Source organism: Amblyomma maculatum, chromosome 1 (assembly GCF_055883805.1).
Source record: "Amblyomma maculatum isolate TAMU_Amacu chromosome 1, ASM5588380v1, whole genome shotgun sequence".
NCBI lineage: Eukaryota > Metazoa > Arthropoda > Arachnida > Ixodida > Ixodidae > Amblyomma > Amblyomma maculatum.
This window is the reverse complement of record NC_139344.1, coordinates 362,842,854-362,868,808: the sequence shown is the minus strand read 5'-3', so window position 1 is coordinate 362,868,808 and position 25,955 is coordinate 362,842,854. Positions and strand designations below refer to the sequence as shown.

General features: G+C 47.2%; 1 protein-coding gene across 1 annotated transcript; it reads left to right on the top strand.

Annotated features, from left to right (window-relative positions):
* The first annotated feature begins 595 nt into the window (after nucleotides 1-595).
* On the top strand, nucleotides 596-25,280 carry LOC146207963 (juvenile hormone acid O-methyltransferase-like). The gene is made up of 4 exons (XM_084591676.1): nucleotides 596-673; nucleotides 9,099-9,729; nucleotides 15,470-15,635; nucleotides 25,011-25,280. The coding sequence occupies exons 1-4, from the start codon at nucleotides 609-611 to the stop codon at nucleotides 25,187-25,189; spliced, it is 1,041 nt and encodes a 346-aa protein (XP_084447802.1). The 5' UTR covers nucleotides 596-608; the 3' UTR covers nucleotides 25,190-25,280.
* Nucleotides 25,281-25,955: the final 675 nt, after the last annotated feature.

Genomic DNA, 25,955 nt, shown 5'->3' with positions numbered 1-25,955 from the left:
CTGTATTTCATCGTACTGTAGCACAAAATTTACCTACGCGGATAGCTCCGCTATCCGCAAAGCAGCGTTCCCTCACATCAATACAACCATTGTGAGGCCTGAATTAACCCTCTGCAAATGGGCATATAGATTTCATGAGCATTTTAACTCTGCTTTAGCTAGTGCAGCACAGCACAGCACCAGAGCTGCCCTTACTAGTAGCCTCCTCTATAGCTTTTAATGCTTAGGTCGATGACCTTTTTCCCTAGCATTTAACCCCAGAGAAGCCGAGCCCCAGGCCAGGAAAAATTTTGTAGGCATTGGAAAACTGGTGAGTACCCGGCGGCACCAGAGATCGTACCTGCAGCGGCACCTCACGAAAGTGAGGTGGACGCTCTACGACATGGTCACATGCTTTTCGCGGCCACAAACTGGCCTTATCCCCGCGTGTTTTGCAGTGCTTTACGCATTGCAGGAGAGCGGTTTCACCCTCAATGCATAGCAGCTGGAACGTGAACGTGCGCTATATGAAGACTGTCATAACAACGGTATCAAATTTGAATAGCCCGAACAACACCAGGAGGCAGACAGGTGTGCTGCGACGGCTTTAAAAGGGCCTGCAGCGGAGTATGCAAGCACTTTGCGGCAACGCACCGCGCTTGGCCTCGCATTTTATCTGCTGCACGCGTTGCAGGTTGGTGTACTCTTTATTGCTCTTTCTGCTGTTTCTTTTTTATGCTGTTTTCGTTCCTGCCGCTGCCGGAAATGTATAGCCTGTCTTAAGTTTCTATGTGTTCTCTTAGTCTGAACGGAGTATCTTTTGTGTTGCTGTGAGTGGTCTGAATTAATCCACTCGTCCGGCATGATGCAAATAGCTCAGCGATGAGGACCAGCTCATATCTTGTACAAATGTGGCTAAGGGTACTGAAATCCGCTGTAGGCGAACAATGTCTTAACTTCGGTAGCAAAAAGAAGCCTGACAGAAAGCTTGAAAATGTTCTCCTAGCGTGGACATTGCGCCAGAAACTAGTCAAAGTAGGCCTGAAGTGAACGGCGATGTCCTCACTATGCTGACTGCGATCGATGCGAAGCTAGAAAGGATTATGCTAGTAGTGGAGGCTGTTGGTAGCATTTGGCAATAAACTGAGCATTTATCTAGCACATACGAAGATGTGCTGAAGAAGCTTTGGACATGAAACACTGCTGCCATCCGTAAAAAAAAGTCTCAGCGTCGTTGACAAAGCTGTATTGTACGCTTCTGCAGAACAGGTAAAATTCCATCTGAACGAGGCTGGGCAACAGCAATCTGGGAATATATGGAACTCAAAAAACGGAAAACGAGAATCGCCATGATAAAACGAATGAAGTTGTATCGAAGTTAGATGTTCTTCAGCTGCAAACAGGCGAGGATGCTGCGGTGCTTGGACTTGCAGAAAATTAAGGAAAATGACGTAGCGCGATTCTCAGGTTTGTCAGCCGAAAAAATGGAGACAACTGGCTAAAAGAAGGAAGAAATCTGAACGTATATACATCCAAGCTATTTGTTTTTTTACGATATAACGAGCGACTAAGCATGATTACCAGTACCTGTGGAACGAAGGTGGCCGAGTGCAGTACGTCAGGCGTCAGATGTGGAATAGATGTATGCTATCAAATGAAGCGGACTAGTACGTCTTTTATCCGATGTTTCCTGGCCGTGGCAATGTTACAGTAACTTTCGAGGCAATACCAAACTGTGAGCGAGTTAGAAAACGGTTGTTTTGTTTAGAACCTGCCTTCATTGCTTTCACCTGAATGTTAGATCTGCTGTGAATAAAGCTACTGCTCTGGAGAATACGTTCGTTGAGTAAGATATGACGCAAGTCTTTATGTGCAGAGAAACATGGTATGATAATGAACAAGGTATTATTCAGATAGAAAATTACAATATATAGTTTGTAAGTCGCACTCACAAGAATGTTGGTGATGTCGGCATTTTAGGGCGCAAGAAATGTGGAAGGCGTCTTATGACCAAGTTATCTTTGGTAACTGCAGATTATGAAATTGTGTTTTTGTTATCTGGTAGTACTTCGCTTGCTGCCTTTTATCGTCTAGCTGATGGCTGCCTCGACCCATAGTTTTTACGTTTTAGACCGATTATTTCACTGCCGAAACAAGGAAGTATGGTGTAATTTTATGTAGTCACATGAACATAACCTGTTCATTGATAATGTGACATTCGAAAATATTTTCTGCTAATGGACGCACGGCATCCATATCCAAGAGTAATATCCGTTTTCCTGTCCTTTTTTTTTTTTCCGTAGCAAATTTCGGCACTGACAAGTTCCATTCTACTGCTTTTCGCTACGAATTTACTGACCACCCACCCATTTTTCTTCGGTCAAAGCAAGTGTGAATTAGGTACCACAGTGCCCCATGTTTTGTTTTTTATAACATCGCTAGCCGAAGTCTTGCGGCTTTAGAGGAAGGCATTGCTGATGCAAACTGGCATGATATTGTGAAGTTTGATTATGCAGAAATGGCATGCAATTAATTTCCTACAAGTTGATTCACATTTACAAAACACTTTCCGAATATGGAACATGTTAGAGCAAAGAACGCCTGAAAATAACTGTGCCGGAGTACCCGGGCTCGATCCCGACCGCGGCAGCTGCGTTGTGATAGAGGCGAAACAAATTGAGGCGTCCGTGTCCTATGCGATGTCATGCACGTTAAATATCCCCCGGTGTCGAAGTTACTTCGTAGCCCTCCACTACGGCTCCGTTCTCTCTTTCCACCTTCACTGCCACCCTCCTCTCTTCCCTTACGGTACGGTTCAGGTGTCTATTGAAACAAGTGTGACAGATTCAGCGTCTTTCCCTTTCTGTAAACCAATTATTATTATTATTATTATTATTATTATTATTATTATTATTATTATTATTATTATTATTATTATTATTATTATTATTATTATTATTATTATTATTATTATTATTATTATTATTATTATTATTACCACACTTACTACGAAATATTGAAATAAAGATTATAATTTTTATGTCCTTCCTTGGAACACATGCGTTAGACCTATTCGCAAAGTTTAAAACCTGCAGAAAAACTGAATAAGAAATTACAAGTTGGAGATTGTTACTAATTTTATGCGGAGTTCGAATCCTGTTTTTGCGACTTGAGCAAGGCATGGGAAAAACTAGACAGTGTAATACCGTGGAAAATAATCTTTCTCCGACTGATCGTTATTGATGGTAGAAGCGCAGTAGCAACAGACTGGTGTAGGTAGAAACATCCCAGAAAAAAAGGCCCCCGAAAAAGAAGCCTCCCGAAAGAAACGGCGCCTGAAGAAGCGGCAACTAGGAAAAAACGTCCCCAAGTAAAAAATCGGCCCTAAAAATGATTTCTTCCAGAACCCACATAAAAAAATAAAAAAAAAAATACACATTTTGCGCCAGTCTTTCTTGGCTTTGAGTTATATGTAAATATCATTTGGAACCTGCGTCCTCTGGGCGCCCAGAATGTTCACAAGAACTGCGTACATGGCGAAAGAGCCATCTGGCTGTATATACGTTGCGAGGTATCGAGCTCCGCAGCTCGTTAAGCAGTCATATGGCAGGTCTAATACGCTTGGTAATACTGCCCACTGAGAAAGGTACAAGCGGATCGACGTATGGCTGTCTCGGCGAACCGCCCAAAGCAGAAGACGTCATCATAATCCGTTTCATACATCAGATGCAACGCAGCGAAGGCTACGCAAGAAGTTCGCAAGAAAAAAAAAAGTGGAGGCGTAGCCCTACGCGCTCGTTTGGTTTGGTTTGTGGGGTAAACGTCCCAAAGCTACTCAGGCTATGAGAGACGCTGTAGTGCAGGACTCCGGACATTTCGACCACCAGCGGTTCTTTAACGTGCTCGTTTCGTGGCAGAGTGGTTTCTGCGGAAACGGGCTGTATTCCGAGCATACACGTTTGTAATAACTTGCTTCGCGTGCTTGGACATCTTCGCAGTGCGGTTCTTGTAGAAAAAATCCTCTCCGAAGAGGCAGTCGAGGTCGCTGCGTTGCGCAGCGCAGAGGGCACAGCTGTCAGGGTTGCGGGGCAGCAAAAACGCGACACGAACGAAAACGACACACAAAGCTAACAAATTCACCGAATCCGGTCCTTTGTCCCTAAAAAAAGGTGCCTTTTATGAAGTTGATGGCAAATGTAGGATGTATTAAGCTTACAGACAAAGCAACTATTATTTCCTCTCATTAAGAGCAGGCACTATTTTTCATCGCGGATGCGGAGAGCCCAAATTGCGCTCCATCTTTGGTAGTGTGGCACTTGATGTATGAAACGGAGCATAGAATTACCTCCCAGATATTCTGGTGACGAGGCTCAAATCTGATGATGGTGATGAGGGTGATGATGGTATAAGCAGAACGAGGCTTAACCGGTCGTACATCATGCACATATTAAAGCATCGCTCCAAGCTTCGCCGGTGAAGTCGGTGGGGTGTCAGCTCGCCTTTTCCCCGTAAACAAACCGAAGACGAGGCGCTGTTACTGTATTATTGATGCCATCATTATTATTTTTTTTTTGCTATGAATGCCCGCATCTATTCGATGTTCGCGGTCAATTCAAGCAGACAGGTGAAACAGCTGTAAAAATATGCATCATTTATCATTGCAGCTCGCCACGAGAAAACGTAGTCTGCGTTTTATAGCGCAAGGCATCAGTACCCGTTCGGAGACAATTTTGCCTACTTCGCAAATAGGGACATTTCTTTCGGGAACATTTTTTTTTTCAGGGACATTTGCTCCGGGGCCGTTTTTAACAGATCCCAACAGACATATGTGGAGCCTTCAAATCCTCTTTATTATTTTTTTTTTTTAGAGCGAAGCGCGCAATCTAACTCATCTGTTCTTGAAAGTACAATTGTTTCCGATAAGTCCCTGTCAATTTCTATAAACCCAAGTATATTCAGTGAACTGTTTTCGAATTCTGTGATTATGAAACACAGTAGATCGCGGGATGTCGATGATGAACAGAAAAAAAAAAAAAACATTTGAAGTTTGTGGTAGATATTTTAGCCCTGTGCTGACTGATATAAAAGGTCGCGTTTTAGATTGTGGTTTCTGCCGGTGCATACAACTAGCTATAGTCGCTGCTCTTTAAAAGAAAAAAAGTGATGCGAAATGTTCATCTAATTACAGACAGTGTCCGTTTTACCAATAAATGAGTCTTATTTCTGCCAAGCTCATCATATAATCTCTGATTCCAAATTTGGTTTTAGAAATAGTAAACATATAGAGCCCGTGCTAATAAAGGCTAGTTGTTCGGCTAGTTTGTCCAGAACGATTTGAAAAAACTTCAGCGCAAATTAAATAGCCCGAAGGCCAGAAGAAGGGACAGGAAAGAGCACTGACTGACAGCAATTCTTTGAGTAAAAACGTGCGCAATAAATACGAGAGCGGTGGCAGAACAGTCAGATGCATCCAAACGTCACTTGATGTAAAGGGCCTTAAAAGCGTTAAAAAAAATCGGGGGATAAGGCTAAAAGATGCTGGAACTCAAATATAATGTTACGACATTCAGTTGATATGGACGCAGGAGTTGACAATAAAGCGACATAGTAAAAGGTCATAAAAGCGATAAAATGATAACAAGGCGAAAAGCTAAAACAAGATGGATTAAATACATTCTGTTCATAAGAGAGATAAAATGAAAACAAGATGGACTAAATACATTCTGTTCTTGACAAAGTTTACAACTAACAAGTACATGGGCGATGAATGAGTCAGGCATATGCGGTCAGTAACTAAATTTTAACAAAGGGCTTCTGAGAAGACAAGATCGTTCTCATAGAGCGATTTAGACGCTTCGTTCTCACACGCTGAGCCTTTTAGAGTTAGAAAGCTTTCTTCAATTCACGGCCTACGCTATCTCGACTTCTGTCCAGAATCACGGTTTCAGGTAACCGAGCCATACATTTACATTTTCTGCAATGAATCGCAAGATTGGGCTCGGTTCCTTTTCCGAGCTGGCGTTCGTGTTCCCTCAAACGTGAAATAAAGGAAGCTTTCTTTATAACCCTAAAAGGTTCAGCGTGTGTGAGTGAAGCATCCAAAACACTCAATGAGAGCGAACTTCCCTTATTAGAAGCCCTTTGTTAAATTTTAGTTACTGACCGCGAATGCCTGACTCATTTATCGCCCATGCACTTATGTGTTGTACACTTTGTCAGGAACGGAATGTATTTAGTCCATCTTCTTTTAGCTTTTCGCCCTATTTTCGTTTTATCGCTCTTATCACCTTTTACTATGTCGCGTTGACTCAGCTGGTTTTTTTTTTTTCTGACAAGGATTCCGGGAATGCCTGATTCATTTTCGTCCGTGTTTGTTTATCGTTAAATGCTTCGTCTATATCAACTGAATAGCTTAACATTGCATTTGAGTTCCAACATCTGTTAGCCTTATCACTTGTGTGAAGTTCGGTGAACTTTCGCGCCATTCGGTTTCGCATACAGAGCGTACGAACCGAGATAAATACTTTGAGATGTGCACCTGTCCTCGGTCACGGCGACTGCCAATTTGATGGAACCGCGGACGCACGACGGAGACGCGAGGGCAGCTATATTGTTGCCGGCGTCACCTGCCGCTGCAGAGCACTCATTTCATTCTCGTCTTGCCTTTCTACCATAGCTGTCACTCCAGCGCGCAGCTTTGTGCAGTGTACAATGTCGAATGTCATATCGGGGACCAGTGGACGTTTTCTTTTGTATGCATTCTTGTATTGGTACGTGCGCGTTTTTCCCTCTGCTCATGTGCATACAGCCTTAATGGGGTAGCAGATGTGGGGTGGCTGACCAGTGCAGGATGAGTCATTCAGCTGCAGGTGCTCAAGAGAAGGGCTTGGTCAAGTTGGAATTTCCACATAGCGTTTGAGCCCTCATTGACAGCTGTTTTGTTTTATAAAGAACTTCAGCGGTTGTTCACGCGACGTACGTTGGTCCCGCATGCACGTGTGCGAAAGAAAAGAAGGGAAAGCAGAGGTTCGGAATGTAGTGACGTCAGTGCCGTTCATATGTTTGCTTGGGACCTCTCCTTTCCCAAGTGTTTGTTTAGTTAATATCCTTTCCACAGTCTATGATTGGTGAGAAAGGTTGCCTTATTGCTTATTAGGTTGCTGTCCCCGCCAAGGGTGGAGACAGATGGCTCAAAAGTAAGCGCTCCGGGTTAAACGAGGGCTGATTTCGTCTGACCAACGGGTCAGTCATGTAAATAGTTTTCTCTTGCTTGTGTCTTCTTGTTTTTCCTATATGTAAGTAAATAGTTAATCGTTCTGTCGTGCCATCAAGTAACGCGATTTTTGCGAGTCTGAATCTTCAAGTTCTTAAGAACATGATGTCAAGTGTTTTCTCACCTGGCCACCTGAAGGGGAAACTCAACTACCTGTTTTGTGTTTTATCGCTTTTAAGGCCATTTACACTATGAGACGTTTGACTGCATCTGACTGTTCTGCCACCACTCTCGTATTTATTACGCACGTTTTTGCTCAATAAATATTAGTTAGTCGGCGCTCTTTTCTGTCCCCTCTTCTTTTCGCCTTCAGGCTATTTCATTTGCGCTGAAGTTTTTTCAAACCGTGCTACTACTATATATAGGACAACATATATGAAAGGTTCTTTGAGAAGATGGAAGTTGTAGTTGGCGTATTTAGCGAATTTAAGTAGGAGTCTGACTGCATTAGTAATAGCCAACTTCTAAATAAGCTAGATAAATATGGTTAATAAGGACCTGAACATGGTGCCATAATACCTCGGCGGAACAAGCAGCTATCCTTTTCAGTTCCGGAAAGCGACGATTTGCCGCTAACTGTTCAGCGCCATCGTAGACAAGAACACACAGACAGACAGTGTAGAACCAGACTCGTCTCCAACATTCCGATTTTAAAATCTTGCTCGCTCGTCTGGCGTGACCACAAGACGGTTCCGATGTGCCAAATATGGCTTTTACTTGCGGCGGGATGATCTTAATTCTCGTGCAGTAGTTAAAATCGCGGGACTTGCACGTGGAGGCTGCTATGTTTGATGCACAGAAAGTTACTGCTTGGTTGTTGGTCATGTTACAAAGAACAAAGACCAGGGTAGGAGATATGGTAGAAGAAAGGGTAGGAGAAGCGGCGTGGTGGTGGTGGCGAAACCGTCGCTTTGCGGAACTGAAAAGGACGGCTGCGTGTTCCACCGGGTACCTGTCACTCACTGCTTCCTCTTCCCTAGCATACGATGCCCTACACGGCCTTTTTAGCCGTTTTCGAAACCATTGGTAGAAATTCTAGAGGCGATAACAGCAAATATTTTTCGCAATACAAAGCGTTTTAAAATGCATGCGAATGGTAGCTGTAGTCACGAAATAAACAACTAACGATGTAAATATTTTCTCCACATCTGAAGAAAGCTTGCGATTACTCATTTTTTCAAACTTTTTGAGGTCACTACGCTGTATTAACATCGTTTACGTCTCGATATGGCTAGGAACTGAACTATCAACAGCGCAATAATTCAGACATGTGAGCTGTATGTAAATGGCTTATAATTATGACTGCCAGAGAAAGGAACTGCGTTTATAACAAATATATTGCGTATTAAGCCCTCACTCTAAATAACTTCTGTTTTGGGCGTGAAAAACTTGCTCTTTCATAACAACGACGCAATATAAACGGCTTTAGCCTTGCTTATTACATTACTGGAGTCTAAAAGGTGACATACTAAAACACATGGACCCGACATTCAAGGGTAGGTGAAAATTCTGCGGGCAGTATGCTGACTTATACCCCATGGTGTGGGCCTGCCAACAAAATACAAAACTAAAAGCAATAAAACAGCCAACTAGGGAGGGCTGGGAGGCGGCCCTGTCTAGCTTGAACCTGGAGGCCCAGCGTGTCCTGGTCCAGAGAGCTCGGGCAGCGGCGGTGGCGAATGACGTCCCGGAATAGGGTCTGCCACTCAGCTCCACAACGAAACGCACCTCCCTTCCCTAATCATATCATCGTAAATAAATGCTTTCTCCTCCTCCTCCTTCCTTTGTGCCTATTCGGTTCGGTGAGTTCAGGCATTCAACATGATTTTTCGTTATTTTTGTCCAGGTGCAGCTGTCCAGCACGCTGTTCCATTTCCGTACTTTCCGTGCGCTTTCCGATAAAAGCTCGCATCCACATACGCTATTTAGGCATCATGCCGAACCGCGAGGAAAGTTATCATACGGAGCAGAAGACATCTGATCTTGACCCGGAGTCATTCACCTGGCTTAAGAGGCTCTCCTACAAGGACAACCTAAAAGCTTTGGAGAGCATCCGCTTCAGGCAACCAGCGAGCGACCACAACCAATATCTGGACATCGGCTGCGGACCCGGAAACTTTCTCATGGAGCATCTGCTGCCGCGACTGCGTCCCTTGAGGCGTTTTGTCGGAACTGACATTTCCCAGGAAATGCTGCATTACGCTCGATCTCATTGCGAGACGCTGGAAGTGTGCTTCGAGCTCCTTGATATTGACCACGGAGATCCCCAAGTCATCGTTGACAAGTACGGCCAGTTCGACCGCGTGTATTCCTTTTTAACGTTCCACTACGTGTGGGACTTGGACAGGGCTTACCGCAACATCCACCGACTGCTGAAGGATGGTGGTGAATGCCTGGTTGTCTCCTTTACAAGGACCGGCATCACGGACGTGTGGCACAGGATGTACCAGGACGAAGAGTGGAAGCATTACATACCGGTAAGAGATCGATTTCGCTCTTTTTTAAGAAACATTGCGAATGCCATCAGCTATAAGAAAGGGGTGGAGGATGTGCAGGGTGACCCGTGAAGCTCAGTACGAGCGTTCAAAGCCAGTGAGCAAAAGAGTGCGCATAGCGGACACAAAGATCATCGCCCAATACTCATGGGGTAGGGGGTGCACATTTTCTCTGAACAGATGGCACCATGGACTTTTCCCCGCGCTTTTAGAGGGTCATATGGGCGACTTTGCTTATAACATTTAAAGTGGCACAACATATAGCAAAGAAACTAAACATCAATATCAGAGGCTGTCTGGCTCAGACATGAACATTTTTAATTCATAGAGGCTGAAATATGTAGTATAAAATCAGATCGCACCCGAGTGACCAGAATATTGTTCACCTTTGTGGTGTCTTGCTTTAGATGTTTAAGGAATACACAGCAAAAAGATCTCTCTCCGAACATTTGGGTATTAGGGCCTCTCTTTCACGCGAATTGGTGAACGTCAATTGTAGATAAAATACCCGGAAGTGGCAAATGGACGAGTGGAAAGCGTGCGCCTGCTCAGTGTAAATAACTTGTATATCTGCTCCTTGATTTAAACTATGATATTCAATATCTTGAACGGGGCTCCAAATACTCTCAAATGAATTTGCTACTGGCGTGTACTGGCAACAGCACTTGGTTACTCTTTCTTTCGCAAAGTAAGACGGTTATACTGAGTTCTCGGAAATAAAAAATTGGTGGTGGCTTAGCTTGGCTAAGCGTGGATATCAGAAGCGAAAAACGTCGGCAATGCCATGGTTTAGCTTATGGTTCCTTGGCGTTGTTGTGGCTTGCATTGTTGTTCACGGCTGCACCTTGTATATATTCAATGGCTTATCATCACGGTGAAACATTGATTACAGCCGTACATCACATAAGATTAAACTTTATTCCGATTACACATCATCATTACCGTTACACTTTTATAAAGACATAAACACAGCCCGGTGAAAGCGCGCGGCACTGGCTAAAGGTCAACTGGCGGAGCCGCGGCGGCGACATAGTTGCGGCTGCAGCGGCGGCTCCGACCACCTGCGCCTCTCCTGTGACGTCACTTGGTTTATGCATGCGCAGCTGTGGCTTTTATTACGAAAGCAATACTACGGCAAGTCTAACCGCTCGTCGCTGTGTGCCATGTTCGTGTCCATGACCGTGGTCCCCTGGCAGGAGCTGCCAACTTGGGTCTTTCGTTTCACATGGGACGGTTATGTCAGACGCAGCCTGCCAGGACCCTGGCATTCACATTACGCCTATAGGCCACTAAGGCACGTTCTTACGGCTTGGTTAAAGCGGGGATTCATGTGTTTTTCTAATGACGGAGCACACGCAAGACTCGGAGTTGACTAGCCTAGCTTTTCGCTTCAAAATTACCACGGGGGGGGGGGGGGGGGGGGAGGGAGAGGAGGAGAAAGAATAACTTTATTTGATGTCCGTCAGGGTTTAACGCGATCGGGCATAGGTCTCCCACGGGGGAACGTCGAGACCTTGTCTCTTCGCCGCCACGAGGGTCTGCTGGACGGCACAGAGTTCGTTGAGGTTAGAGCTGCGCAGAGTGGCGAACCACTTCGACGAGAGGGTCTCGGGATTAACACCTGTCAATTGTACCTTGCACTCCCAGAGTATGGGCTTAAGTGCTGCTATGTTTGTCTTGCAGACATTACATGTGTTGGTGCTATATACTTCGGGGTAAATCCTGTTGCACTGCAGCGGGTTTGGGAATGAATTTGTTGGCCTCCAGGCGATTGCTTGAGCTCTGCATAGTTTGCTGCTAGGCGGAGGAAAGGTCCGGGGGCCATGTAGAAGGCTTTGCTTAAGTCATTAAAACTTGTGAGCCTCTCTCTGCCCCCTTCTTTGCCATGGCTTTCTCCGGCACGGTATGCGAGACCTCGTTCGGCGGAGTGAGCGACTTCGTTGGGGTTGGTGAGATGCGAAGAGACGTTCCCCATATGAGCTGGGAACCAAATTAGCACGACCTTTCTTTTTTTTTTTTCAGTGAGATTTTCAAGTTCTTGATTATTCGGTAGGCTTCCACGGATATGCTCCACTTGGCATAATTCTTTATGGACGTGTGCGTGTCGCTGACAACCACACCGCAATTAGGATCATATATGGCAAGTGCGATAGCTAATTCTTCGGCCACTTCAGCGTGTCGAGACTTAGCGCTGGCGGAGTGGACAAGTATCCCACTGTGATATTTTCGCAAATTATCTTAAAAATGTTTGCATGCTCATCTAAGTTTCCTCTTTTCTTGTAAGGAAGAGCGCGTATCCATGGCTTTCCGTGCGCACTTCCCCACTCTGCAGTTGTGCCGGAGCTGTCCGTCCCGAGGTGGAGCGGCGTCAATACCGGCTTCACGCGTTGCGGTGTGCTGACAGTGCATAAGATACGGCGACACAAGACGCAGCAAATCGGCAAAACTGCGGCTTCGATAAACCTATCGGCGTGTTACCACGAGTGGCTGGTATCGGCACGCTCGGCAGGTTTGAGGGGCATCGCCGGCGCGCGCAGCTTGGTTCGAGGTCAGTTGTTATGCGTCCGTATCGGAAGTCTCAACGGGTTTGTAGAGCGGGCTACTTCTTAAGTTCAAGCGGACTGTAATCGTGTTGGCTGAATATGTTGGCTAAATGAATTGTTCTATCTTGCGCGCGTCTCATAAAAAGGGGGAGGGGGGGTGGGGGTGGGTGGCGCATTTTTAACTAAGCATCCCTCCCCACTTTGGGCATCACGATTTTGAAAAGGGGGCTGCTTAGAATACAGTAAGTACGGCAATTCTTTAATAATGATACTCATTATATTCAAAATTATATGCCATAAATCTGAATTTATACCAGAATGTTCCGCACTAAAAACGCCTGTATTGCATGCAAGTGCCAAACATTATCTGGGCAAATGGTTTAAGAGAACGTGTAGATGGGCTAGGTGGTTTTCAGCTTCAGACGGCATTCTTAGTGCTAAAAAACAGACACGCACACGAAAGAAAAGAAAGGACACGGGACATGCGCTATCTACATCTGATGTATTGCACTGAAAAGGCCTATATATAGCAATGATCACACATGCGCAGACCAATTAACCAAACCCGCCCCCTTCACCGATACCGCTCAAGAAATCTCATTTCTGCTCCCAACAGCGCGACAGACGTGTCACTAACACACCCCTCCCCCCTCTTTCTTATATGAAATGCTTCAAGCAGTTCGCGGGCCTTCTTACCAACGCTTCTGCCCAGAATCCGTTTCTCGTTCAGCCGCGGCTCACACCCATTGCACCGAGCACAGTACTCAGGGAGCCATCAGCTAAAGGAGCGGAAACGTGGAGCCGCGTGGTCGTTAACACATTTGCCTGTCTGGCCTATGTAAACCAGTGAGTAAAGTTGGCTTCTGGGTCAGGTGGTACGACATGATTTACAGGGAGGCTTAGCGTGAGACAGACCAGAACATGAGTGGCACACAGGGTGAGCGCTAACTTGTAACTGAAATTGGAAGCGAAATAAATTGTACGAGCTCGAAGAAATAAGTACGCACGCTCAGCTATGCACCGAATTTGGATGAAGGAGATAGATAAACCAAACTTAACCAAGATAACCTAGGGCTACCCGAAGAAAGATAAAACATGAAACAAAAACCGGAAGCAAAACAAAATTACACAGCATTTAGAAATAAGGCTTACTTTTTCAACAGGTCAACCAACGTATCACTTACGCACTTATCGGTTACTAACCTATGAATAAATGATGCCTCAAGAAGCCTTTTTGCTAGTTGTCCTTAAGAATGTCCAAGAACCTTTCTTTTTCCGAAACGTGGATGGCATTTGCAACTAAAAAAAGGTTGGCAGGTTGTTAAATTGAGACGATTTAAAGGATATGCAGCGTATTCCCTTAAGCGCTCATTAAGGCATCGAACAGTCTGGGCTATATAGACGCGGCCGCAGCTTAGAAAGACTTCGTATACAGCACGTGTTGCGCAAGCAACGAACTTAATTATATATTTGACGCTACAAGCCGGTTTCTTATGGCTTTGGTTCACTAGTGCGCAAAGACTTGACAGTTTTCGAGGTGCCATAAAAACTACGTCTACACCCGACTTCCTTGCTGTCCTCATTATGTTATGCGATGCGCGGTGAACGTAAGGCACCGCCACGTATTTCTTTTTCTGACTAGCATCAGTGGCAATGCTGGGAACAGGTTCATTCTTTTCATATTTCCGTAACTGCTTAAGCAAGCCTTCCGCGACAGCTGTCAGTACAGAAACAGGATAACCAGCATACTTGAGGCGTGCGGTCTGAAGTGCAAAACTCGATTCCACTTGGTGAATACACGACTTGGACAGCGCGGACCTAAAATACAAGGAGACGATACCACGCTTCACGAGTTTAGAATATGATGAAAGACAGAGGGATCTTCTTTGTGCGTGGCATATAGGCCCAACAGATTTGGCTGGTCATGTTAAAACACAGTCTTAGATTAAAAAAACTGAAGCCAGGTTTTTGTGCCAGCTCAAAGGTACAATTAATTGAACTAGTGACGGCAAAAGATCACCCCGGGACTGAGTCAGCAAATATCACTTATTTTCCTTTAGTTGTAAAAGGACCAGGAAACCGTCAACCGTTCTGAAAACATGAACCACACAATCTTTACTCCCATTCTGGCTTAACTCGCGGTCAAATGTTGCTAAAAAAATTTCGCGCAAAACAGGAGCCCCACAAGAGCCGAGCCGACACAAATTCCTTGTTTTTGAACATAACATTCTTTCTCACAGCTAATAATGTTAGAATTAAGGCAACAAACAAGAAACTCCGAAAAGTCTCCACTGTCAGGCCGCACCCGTTCTGAAAGGCAAAACTACCGAACAGATAAATGCTGTCACGAACAGCAACAAGGAGCTCATCGTGTGGCACCGAGTAGAAAAGTTCCTTAATGTCCACCAGGAAGGCACTGTTTGCTCCACGCAGGTCTTCACGCAGCACTTCAACCACTTGGTCCCCACTGCTCACTTTGTATGGATCTTCAATTTGAAGCATACTGAGGTGTTGTAAGAATTTGCTCGCTTCTGCTTGCCAAGAATCTCACTATGTAACTAGCTCCTAATGGGCACCGGAGCTTTTGCGTCTTTGCACAGAAGAGCGAAGGCTTAGCTAGCGCTGTACGTTTTCTTGCTGCTGTTCTCCTTGTTTCTGCTCGCATTGATCTGTCTGATAGTCGCCTTTCAGAAAGGGTGCGGCTTCAAAGTGGAGACTTTTTTAGAGCTACTTATGTTTTACCCTAACTCTGCCAATTAAACCTTTAAACACTTATAAGAAGCAAGGGTGCAATGCTCGTAGGCCATATTTCAAATAAATGATCAGACGAGGTCGTGTTAGTCTGATTTCCTGAGGAGTAGAGGCTATGCCAATGCTGATTCCAGGCGGAGGACAATCACTTCAGACTGTCTCCGCTGTGGCAACAAGACCGTCCATAGCACGCAAGCTGCAGTGAGCGGCGCGCTTCACTTGGTTAGACGACCAAAACTCAAGCTCGCCAGCTACGGCACACAAAAATTAGTGGTTGGTCGTTAGATATGTCTACACACTTCTATTTTCGGAACGCGTTTAAAGCATCGCTCCGCAGTGACTTCCTTCTTTCCTGCTGTCGTCACGTACGTACTTTAGCATGGGGAACTAAAGCTGACTGCCGTAACGTGTTTTTCCCGGTGTCACAGGATCTGGCCGCGATGTTTTCTGAACGCTACTGCATGGACAAGCCAGTTCCCGAGGAAGAGCTGGTTGCCCGCGAGCGGAGCGCTATGGCTGCGGCGGGACTGGACTGTGTGGCTTGCCGCACTTATTCCAGCATCTGGACCTTCCCAAGTGTGGATGCCTGCCTCGGTGAGTGAATGTGGCTGCGCACAAAAGTGGAGACTGACCAATTCGGTAGATGTTCGAAACGCTGAAGTCAGCGGAACAATGTGACATATACAACGGAGCGCAAAAGCTTGGGGCAAGGGTTGGCTTCGGTTGATTATTAAGGCGAAATCCTTTTGCGGCTCATGGCTAGCCAACGTGTTCATCCGTGCGCACACGAGAACTACACCACTTCTTCGCGAGATTCCACAGAATTCCACTTGTCAGTCATTCAGATGATGTCATCGGAAAAACAATCCTGTCTCCACAGGGTATTCCATCCTTTGGATTCCCAGTCGAGCGCTTTAACCAACTGCATTACGCCGGGGATTGTGAAGCGCACATATTCTCCTTGTGTACCGTCATCTGATGAGAAGAGAGGAGTCGCTGGAGAAAGCTTTGCTTTGATGTTGGGAAATGTTGAGGGCTATAGGAGAAGGGGTAGGCAGCGAACGCGATGGTTAGATGGCATCCTCGAGGCGCTGCAGATGAAGTTATGTGATGTTAGGAAGATAGTGACAGACCGTAAAGCGTGGCGTGATTGGTCCATAGGGTCACGAAGAGTCAGACACGACCGAAATGAACTGACCATGAGGATAATAGTAGCGGGATTCCATGTAAACCACTCATAAAACGCCGATAAAATTTGATGCGTTCAACGGAACACTGGTTGAGTTCAACAAGGGGTGGCGGTAGTGAAAAACATTTATTAACACGTAAGAATTACATGGCTATGTAGCGTGTTTAGCGTGGGTATAGCCACCATAGCGTGGGCAAGACTTTGTCGGCGCTGTAAAAGAGTAACTAGTTCGTATATCGTAAAAAGAACGGTACCATATGATAGAGCGTCAAGGAAAGTAGCAGAACGGACAAAATGGTTGATGTGGCAAATATTTAGAGCCAATAATATAATTAATTGGTTCACAGAAAATGAAAGGCGCTACGCTTGTCACACTTGTTTTGTGGACACCTTACCCGTGCGGTAAAGGAAAAAAAAACTGATTGATTTATAGGAATGGAAAGGCGCGGTAACTATCTCACTTGTTTTATGTGGACACCTCAGCCGCGCCGTAAGGGAAGGGAGGAAGGTGGGTGTGAAAGTGGAAAGAGAGAAAGAGGAACCGTAGTGGAGGGCTGCGGAGTAATTTGGACCACCTGGGGGATCTGGGGATGTTTAACGTGCTCTGACATAGATGTGGCTGGGACAGGTAGGTCACCGCCGCTTGCGGCGGGGGCCAGCCTGCCACAGAATGTTTATCTGTTGTAGGCCGTCATTGCGACGGCTGTTGTTGCGGCGCGCGTCTTTCTCTCCCTCTTCTTTTTCTTTCTTCTCTATTTCCTCTTCTGTCTGCACGAGGCAGCGGAGGTGGCTCAGCTACAGAGCCAGTAGCAGGCCCGTGAGTTTTCTTTTCCTTCTTCCTACAGCCACAACAACAACTCTGACATATCGATCCCCTGATGGGGCTGGGACAGGTAGGTCACTGCCGCTTGCGGTGGGGGCTAGCCTGTTCGAATTTTTATCTGTTGTAGGCCGTCATTGCGCCCGCCACCTCTTCGGTGGTGGACGACGGCTGTTGCTGTGGCGCGCGTCTTTCCTCAAGCTATGGGAGGCGAGACGCGGGCTCACCAAGCGGTGGAAGAGACAAAAACTCAGCAGGAAGCTAAAGAGGAAAATTGCCGATATAACCAAGCAAACAGAGCAGTACGCGACGCAGCTGGCCAGGCAGGGGTGGCAGCAATTCAGCAACTCGCTGAACGGCACCCTCAGCACAGCCAGAACGTGGCAGATCCTCAAGGCCCTCATGGACCCGAGCAAAACCAAATCCGAAGGCAGCAAGTCGATACAGAGGCTGGTGCACTAATACGAAGGCACGGACGAACAACTACTCGAAGAGGTCCGGATCAAGTGCTACGGCAAAGATCAGGTCGAAAGCTACCGAGAAGAATACCGTGGCGAGGAGAACCCGGCCATAGACCGACCCATCACGAGAGAGGAGGTCGTCGAGGCGATAAGATCGGCCACGAAGAACACGGCGGCGGGGGCGGACAAGATCCGGAACTCGCTAATAAGGAACCTCAGTGACGAGGCGATAGATCAGCTTACGACCTACCTCAACAAGCTCTGGCAAGAGGGAAGAGTGCCAGCGGAGTGGAAACACGCCGTCGTCGTGATAATTCCGAAGCCAGGCAAAAAGCTGCAGATCGAGAACCTCAGGCCGATATCTCTAACGTCGTGCCTGGGCAAGCTGTACGAGAAAGTGATCACGAAAAGAATCCAGTCACACCTGGAAAACGAACAATGGTACCCGGACAGCATGTACGGGTTCAGAGCCAACCTCTCTACGCAAGACGTGCTGCTCCAACTCAAGGAGGAAGTGCTCGAGGCGATGCCGAAGGCGGGCGAAAACGTCGTCATGGCTATGGTGGCTAGACCATAGTCATGGCCCTCGACATAAAGAGGGCTTTCGACAACGTAAGCCACGCGGCCATCATCGAAGGCATCAACAACACCAACTGCGGGAGGAGAACGCGCGATTACGTCAGAGCTTTCCTGAGCGACAGAACGGCGAACGTGGGGCTGGGCGAGCTGAGAAGCGACGTCTTCCCCACGCCGTGCAAAGGCACACCCCAAGGATCCGTCATATCGCCCGTCCTCTTCAACGTGGCAATGATTGGACTTGCAAGACGGCTCAAGGAGATCCAGGACATCCAACACGCGATGTACGCCGATGACATCACGATATGGGTCACCCAAGGATCACTCGGGGAGAAGCAAGAAAAACTACTGGAAGCGGCAACTTGCGTAGAAACTTACACCAGAGAGAGGGGCCTAAGATGCTCGACGGAGAAGTCGGAACTCCTCAGGGTCGGCAAGCATCCCACCCAAGCGACACTGGAGGTCGTTCTCGAGGGACAGAACATCCTGGAAAAGAACATGATAAAGATCCTGGGCATGTGGTTGCAAGGAAGCCGGAAATGCAGCCGCACCATCAGTCTGCTGAGTAAGGCGGCAGAGCAGGTGGGCCGTATGATCAACAGAGTCTCCCAAAAGAGATATGGAATGAGAGAAGAAGACACTCTCAAACTAGTTAACAGCCTAATTGTCAGCCGAGTCACGTACTCCCTGCCGTACCACGTGACGACCAAGGCGGAAAGAGAGCAAGCCGACATCATTCTCAGGAAGGCGTACAGGACTGCTCTGCACCTACCCAAGCACACATCGAACGAAAAGTTGCTCCAGCTAGGCATCAGCAACACCTTCAGCGAGCTCGCCGAAGCTCTGCTGGGAACGCAAATCACGAGACTCAGAGGCACCCCCACGGGACGAGCGCTCCTAAGAAGGTTGGGTCGGGACACGAGCGGATTGGTAGACAGATACGCGGACGTACCGGACCACCTTAGGAAAACCATTAACGTGGGACCATTGCCGAAAAGCATGGACCCCAATCTTCACGAAAACAGACGAAAAGCGAGGGCCGAGTACTACGTTGAGAGAACGCTAGTCCAGTTAGACAACACCGTATACACGGACGCTGCCGTATATCCGCGCGAGAAAGAACGCGTAGCCGCGACGGTAGTGGTAAACAAGGAAGGAAACATGATCACGTGTGCCACGGCAAAGGTCGCCTGCACAGCGGAGGCCGAAGAAATTGCCGTTGCGCTGGCGGCAACAGAAGGCTACAGAACGGGCCGATCTCTCAACATACTGACGGACTCGAAGGAGACGTGCAGGAACTACACGAGGGGCAGGATCAGCAGAACAGCCCTTAAAATACTCAGCGGGGTAACCTCCGCCGAGGAGAAACACAGACATAACCTAATCTGGATCCGATCCCGGGCCACACGGGCATAGGGGGGAACGAAAGGGCAGACAGCCTAGCTCGAGGTAACGCATTCCGAGCAGGGCAGTGAAATGCTCCGGAGCTCCGCCTACAGGCTTGCGAGGGGGGATACGCAGAGATCTTGCACTTGCATAGGGGAGCTAGAATGAGATATCCACCACCATACAAAGCCCTAACAAAGGAGGAAGTGACTGGCTGGCGCAGATCACAGACCAACTCCTTTCCTAACCTACACATACTTAATAAAATGTTCCCGACACAATACAGAGCCACCTGCCCTTGGTGCGATGCCACACCTACACTTTATCATATACCCCGCCGGGGTGGCGCAGTGGTTACGGCGCTCGACTACTGTTCCCAAGGACGCGAGATCAAATCCCGGCCTCGGCGGCAGCTTTTCGATGGAGGCGAAAAGCAAGGCACCCGTGTGCTGTGCGATGTCAGTGCACGTTAAAGAACCCCAGGTGGTCGAAATTTCCGGAGTCCTCCACTACGGCGTCTCTCATAGCCTGAGTTGCTTTGGGACGTTAAACCCCACAAACCCACCAACCAACACTTTATCATATCACGTGGGAATGCGAACGCAACAAAACATTCCACCAACATGAAGACCCGAGTGCGGAGCAATGGGAGAGTCGGCTCACCAGCGGCGAGCTCGCGACCCAAAGGGCCTTAGTGCAGCACGCGACTGATGCAGCACGACTCAGTGGAGCCTTGGAATAGGGGCCCACCCTTGCTGACGGGAAGCCTCAAGTCGCCAGCGCCAGTGAAGACGACAGAGACTTCACAACCTCGAAACCCTTGAAATATCCAATAAAGTTTTCACTCACCCACTCTCTCCCTCTTCCTTTTCTTCTCTATTTTCTCTTCTGTCTGCACGAGGCAGCGGAGGTGGCTCAGCTACAGAGCCAGTAGCAGGCCCGTGCATTTTTTTCCTTCTTCCTATACAGCCACAACAACAACAACTCTGACATCGCACAGCACACGGAAGCCTCTTCGTTTCGCCTCCATTGAAACGCACCCGCCAAGGTCGGGTTCGAACTTGGGTACTCCGGCACAGTAGTGGTGCGTCTTGTTGTGGCTGTAGGAAAATGGAAAAGAAAATGCACGGGCCTGCTACTGGCTCTGTAAATGAGCCACCTCCGCTGCCTCGTGCAGAGAGAATAGATTGCTTGATTTATAGGAAAGGAAAGGCGCGGTAACTGTCACTTGTTTTCTGTGGAAGCCTCAACCGCGCCGTAAGGGAAGGGAGGAAGGTGGGAGTGAAAGCGGAAATAGAGAAAGAGGAGCCGTAGTAGAGGGCTACGGAGTAATTTCGACCACCTGGGGATCTTTAACGTGCGCTGACATCGCACAGCACACGGACGCCTCTTCGTTTCGCCTCCATCGAAACGCAGCCGCTGAGGTCGGGATCGAACCCGGGTACTCCGGCACAGTAGTCGGGCGTCTTACCACTGCATCACCCCTGCGGGGCAGACAGAAGAGAAATTAGAGAAGAAAGAAAAGGAAGAGGAAAAGCAAGTCTGTGAACGCAGCCTAAAGGTAGCATACACTCACTGAAGGCAAGAAATGAATACGGTGAAGGTTAATTGGTTAGTGTCACCGTTGTCATGCCATTACCTCGTGGCTCTGCTCAGAGCTCATTTTGCTGCTTTTAAGAAATAAAAACACTACTTATTGTAACCTAAAGGGGAACACTCGCCAGGAATGAGCTTGGTAGTTTTTGTAATGCTTCCTTAAAAACAAAACTAATAAAGAAGGAAACAGTTATTACAGGATTCGAACATCTGTTTTACGCGCTAGAGCTGAGGTAGGTAGTGTCAATCTATTGCGCCACTAAAGCAACGAGTTTGGCATGTTTTACACCCGCTGTTATTCATTTTTGCAATATTTCTGCTAACTGTCGCCAGGTGACGCTGCTCAGAGGGCCCTACCGTTGAGGCAGAGTCCTTCAATGCATTGAAGGACTATGGTTGAGGTAACGGAATTACGCGTCCCAGCCCCAGCAGGGGAGTCTCTAGTGGTGCGTCTTACCACTGCACCACCCGGGCGGGGAAGGGGATTATGCCGGAACGCAATTAATTCCGATGGCTCTGGGTGCCATCTATCCAACCTCGTAGCTTAAATGGCAGGCTAGTCAATGAAAACGTATTCGGCGGAGGTTTGAGTAATAGCGATGTTAATAGCTACCACCTTGGCCTCGAAGGGGCGGGCGATGTACCGTCTGCGGCAGCAAAGTTGAATAATAATTATTATTATTATTCAACGTTGAGGCTTTCGCATTTCTCCACTACAGATTCTGCAGTGGCCTCGCATCGCATCGCACAGTACACGGACGCCTCTCCGTTTTGTCTCCTCTGCAGCTGCAGTGGAGGCGAGACGGAGAGGCGTCCGTGTATGCGATGCCAGTGCACGTTAACAATCCTAAGGTGATCGAAATCACTCCGAAACCATCCATTATGGCTCCTCTTTCTTTTTTTTCACTTTTTTATTTAATTGCTTCAATGAGGAAGAAAAGCACCTTTCGTGTAGGACGAGCCAAGAGGGCATCTAGTGTCGGTGCCCCGACTTCACAGGATAAGGGAAGGATGCCGGGCTGAAATCTTAAAAAACAATGCAGCATTAAAGTGTAAGTTTAAATGGCAGATTGGTCATAGGGACTCTTATCACACCTCGAGAATGAGGCAATACAACAAATCAGCGAATCACGTAGCCTAAAGCACTGATAAACAAATAAGCGGGGATTCCACCAATGTTCATATATCTGGGATTGTCATTGTTCCCGCATCACACAAATATTGCAAGAGAAGTAGAATAGACCAGAAAAACTTGAAACATTCTTTTAGGTCGGTCAGCTAAACCTGCACTAAGCGATGCGCTCGGCACAACAGGAGGTACGCAACTTTACTCCCTTGTCATTCAAAAGAATGTGAAACTGTGCACACAAGTCTTAGACCAGTAACCTCCGCTAAAATATTAGGCTCGTTACGATGTGTAACGCTGCAAAACAGGTGATAATAAGTTATTCCGAAGTTGCTTGAAGTTGTTTATTCATATTTTTAGGAGTTAGCAGCGAAAGAAAATATTAGGGAATGTTTAAGATACGATTTTGAGCATAAGACGCGACAACCTACCTTGTTTGCTCCAGTCTGTGGCTCCACTTGAGAATAATTGTGTGCGTACATGCACTATGCTACGCTCTTCATCACTAATCCCTTCGAATCCCGGCCTCAGCGGCAGCTTTTCGATGGAGGCTAAAAGCAAGGCGCCCGTGTTCGGTGCGATGTCAGTGCACGTACTTTAAAGAACCCCAGGTGGTCGAAATTTCCGGAGTCTTCCACTACGGCGTCTCTCATAGCCTTAGTCGCTTTGGGACGATAAACCCCACAAACAAAACCCAAACCCTAATTTGTGCTTTTGGTGTCTCCCACAGCCTCACTAGCATACATTCGTTCGCTATCATTTTGTACAGAACGCCGGCCAACATAGATATATAAAGCCACTGTTTAACTAAGCAGTGCGAACTTGCCTGCGTGACCTAGAGGTAATATGCCTGACTCTGGATCCATAATGTGCCTCGGTTTTATTCAGATCTCGGTCATGTCATGTGATATTGTGATGTCACGCAATCCACCAGCCATTCAATGCTCGACCATATCACCTGAACACCTACCAGAACCATTCCCTCATATTGGCCTCACAACGTCGACGGCGGGGTTATCACTGAATGGGAGTCAGTGAGTGAGTGCGAAGACATTATTTACACCAACATGGACCTCGGGGCAGGGGCTCAGTCAGGGGGAGGGTCTCCTTGCCACTCTCCTGCGCCATGGCCGCAGAGGTCTTGGAGTAAGCCTCCTCCGCCAGGCGTAGGACGATCATTTTTTCATCCACATTTGGGCTGCGGATGTAGGCCTTCCAAGTAATTTGATCAAGGGGATCAGTTTCTTTAGCTCCCGGAGAATCGGGGCATGGCCAGATTAGGTGATTTTGACTCAGAGGTACGTTGCAGAGATTGCAAGCCTCTGGGTCCCCTGTCAACTCATTATGCAAAGTAACATGAGAAAAGAAACGATTGGCCTAGGGTTTTCGCCAGGCCCTGCATTCTGAGGGCATTGGGGACCTATCTGGTGGTGGATATATCCTTCTGTTTAGTCTGGGAGTCTCAGAGAGCTCCTTGTAGGTGATGAGGGGGTCTTTGGTTCCGGGTAACGGGGTCTCTATGGTCGCTCTGGTGTATACATCTCGAACGAGGCGATGGGCAGCCTCATTGCCTGGTAGACCCTCGTGCTCTGGAACCCAGATGACTGAAAACTCCCAGTTTAGCGGGTGCTTTCTCAGTAGACTGGCCTCTCGCTTGGAAATTAGGCCTTTGCCGAAGTTCTTAACAGCCGCCTTATTACCTGAAATGATAGTTTTGGCTTTAGTGCTTGTACATGCTAGCGCTATCGCAGCCTCTTCAGCTATTAAAGCGTTACGCGTATTAATGGATCCAATTACTTTCTGGGAGTGGTTCCCATCTACCACTGCTATGACCGCCGCCCCTTCTAGCCCACAGGCAGCAGCGCAATAGGCTGATTCTTCGGGAGGGTCGTTTATTAGTTTGCTTTGAATAAATTTTGCTCTATGCTGTCTTCGTTCCTTGTCACGAATCGTGTGCATAGCTTAGGGATCGGTGCAATTTTGAATAGGGTCCGCGTCTCAAGCTCCAGGCTTTCAGCGACATAGGGTGGCTCACCTGACTGAAGCTGTAGTTCTTGTAGTATTTTTCGGCCCACTACAGTGGAGTTGAGCCGCCAAATCTGGGCCTCCCTGACCGCTTTAGTAATCTCTTCCAGGTATTAGGCATTCCCACAGCTAGAAGCTTCTCTGTCGACGAGTTGGGGGGAGGCCTAAAGCCCTTTTGAATGACGTTCTAATCTTTTTCTCTAACTTCTCTACTTCTCTACTTCACCAGGATTGATTAGAAAAAGGGCGTGGCATAAGCTATCCTGCTGATTACGAAGGCACGAAGCAGTTTTATTAGGCAGTGTTCTCTGAGGCCTTTGTTCCTGAGAGAGATTCGCTTGAATATCCTCGTTTTGAATGGTGTCTTTGACTATCAGTTTAAAAGCCACCAGCTACGCGTTTCTATAGCTGTCACCGGCGGCCTAGCTAAGCGTTACGGTCGGATAAAGCCCTGAAAAAACGCCCGTAGCCAATGCCTCAGTCCCTCAGTTGTGCATCGTTAAACGTCAGTATAATATCTCTCGCTGTAAAATGTGCAAAATAATGAAGCATCAAGATACTAAAGGAACAGTGCGCCAGCTGCTTCTGGATGGACACCTGATTGTTATCAGGGAGTGGGATGATATGAAATAGGTGAAGAGAAAGATTTCGTGTGGAAGGTTAATGTGCCCGGTTAGAATCACTGTGCGCGGGATCTGTAACCAGCGTTGTTTAGTCCCTTGTACAGGCGAAACTACTTGACTGGCCCAGTTACACAGGCGTTCCACGCTTTCTCTTGCCTTACGTGCAGACACCTACGTGCCATTCTTCAAGTTGGACGCCAAAGTCCCGACGGATAGACTCGATGCCTTTTGGGACGCCTGGAGGCGAGCCCTCCGGGAGGGGTCCACTACCACGTCGTCGGGCGGCATCGCATTCAACTGCGAAATCATAGTGGCGCATTCGCAGAAGCCTGGCGTTGCTGCCTGAAGGAACACTCAACTGGATTTTTTTCGCTGTATATATATTTTTTTGCTGAAATCTAGATCTACTAGGCCGAATAAACTAATATCTTTCCCTTCCTGTGAACCAACTATTATTATTATTATTATTATTATTATTATTATTATTATTATTATTATTATTATTATTATTATTATTATTATTATTATTATTATTATTATTATTATTATTATTATTATTATTATTATTATTATTATTATTATTATTCGGGAGCGTCACTGCGAAACACAACAAAACGCTATAAAACGCCTTTTCTTTCCATTTAGGGCATTACTTTCACTAGGCAGTCCGTGTATACGAACCCTGACATAAGGGGTACCATACCACATGGTGTGGGCCTGCCGGAAAAAACCCATCTTTGCCCCTTATCCCCAACCCCACCCGTGAGAACTGGGAGGCGACCCTGTCCTGCTGCTGCACCCTAGAGGCCCAAAAGGTCTTAACGCAGCGCGCCCGGGCTGCGGCAAACGCCAATGGAGTGCCTGTCTGGGCATCCCACCTAGTGTATATACCTATATGTATTATAATAAATGTCTTCCCCACCACCACCACCACCGCCCATGCTGCGTGCAATAAAATAGTAAGCATGACATCAGATGCAAATGTTGGTTGGATTGTGGGGTTTAACGTCCCAAAGCGACTCAGGCTAAATGAGACGCCGTAGTGGAGGACTCCGACCACCTGGGGTTCTTTAACGTGCACTGACATCGCACAGCCACCGCCGCAAGTGGCG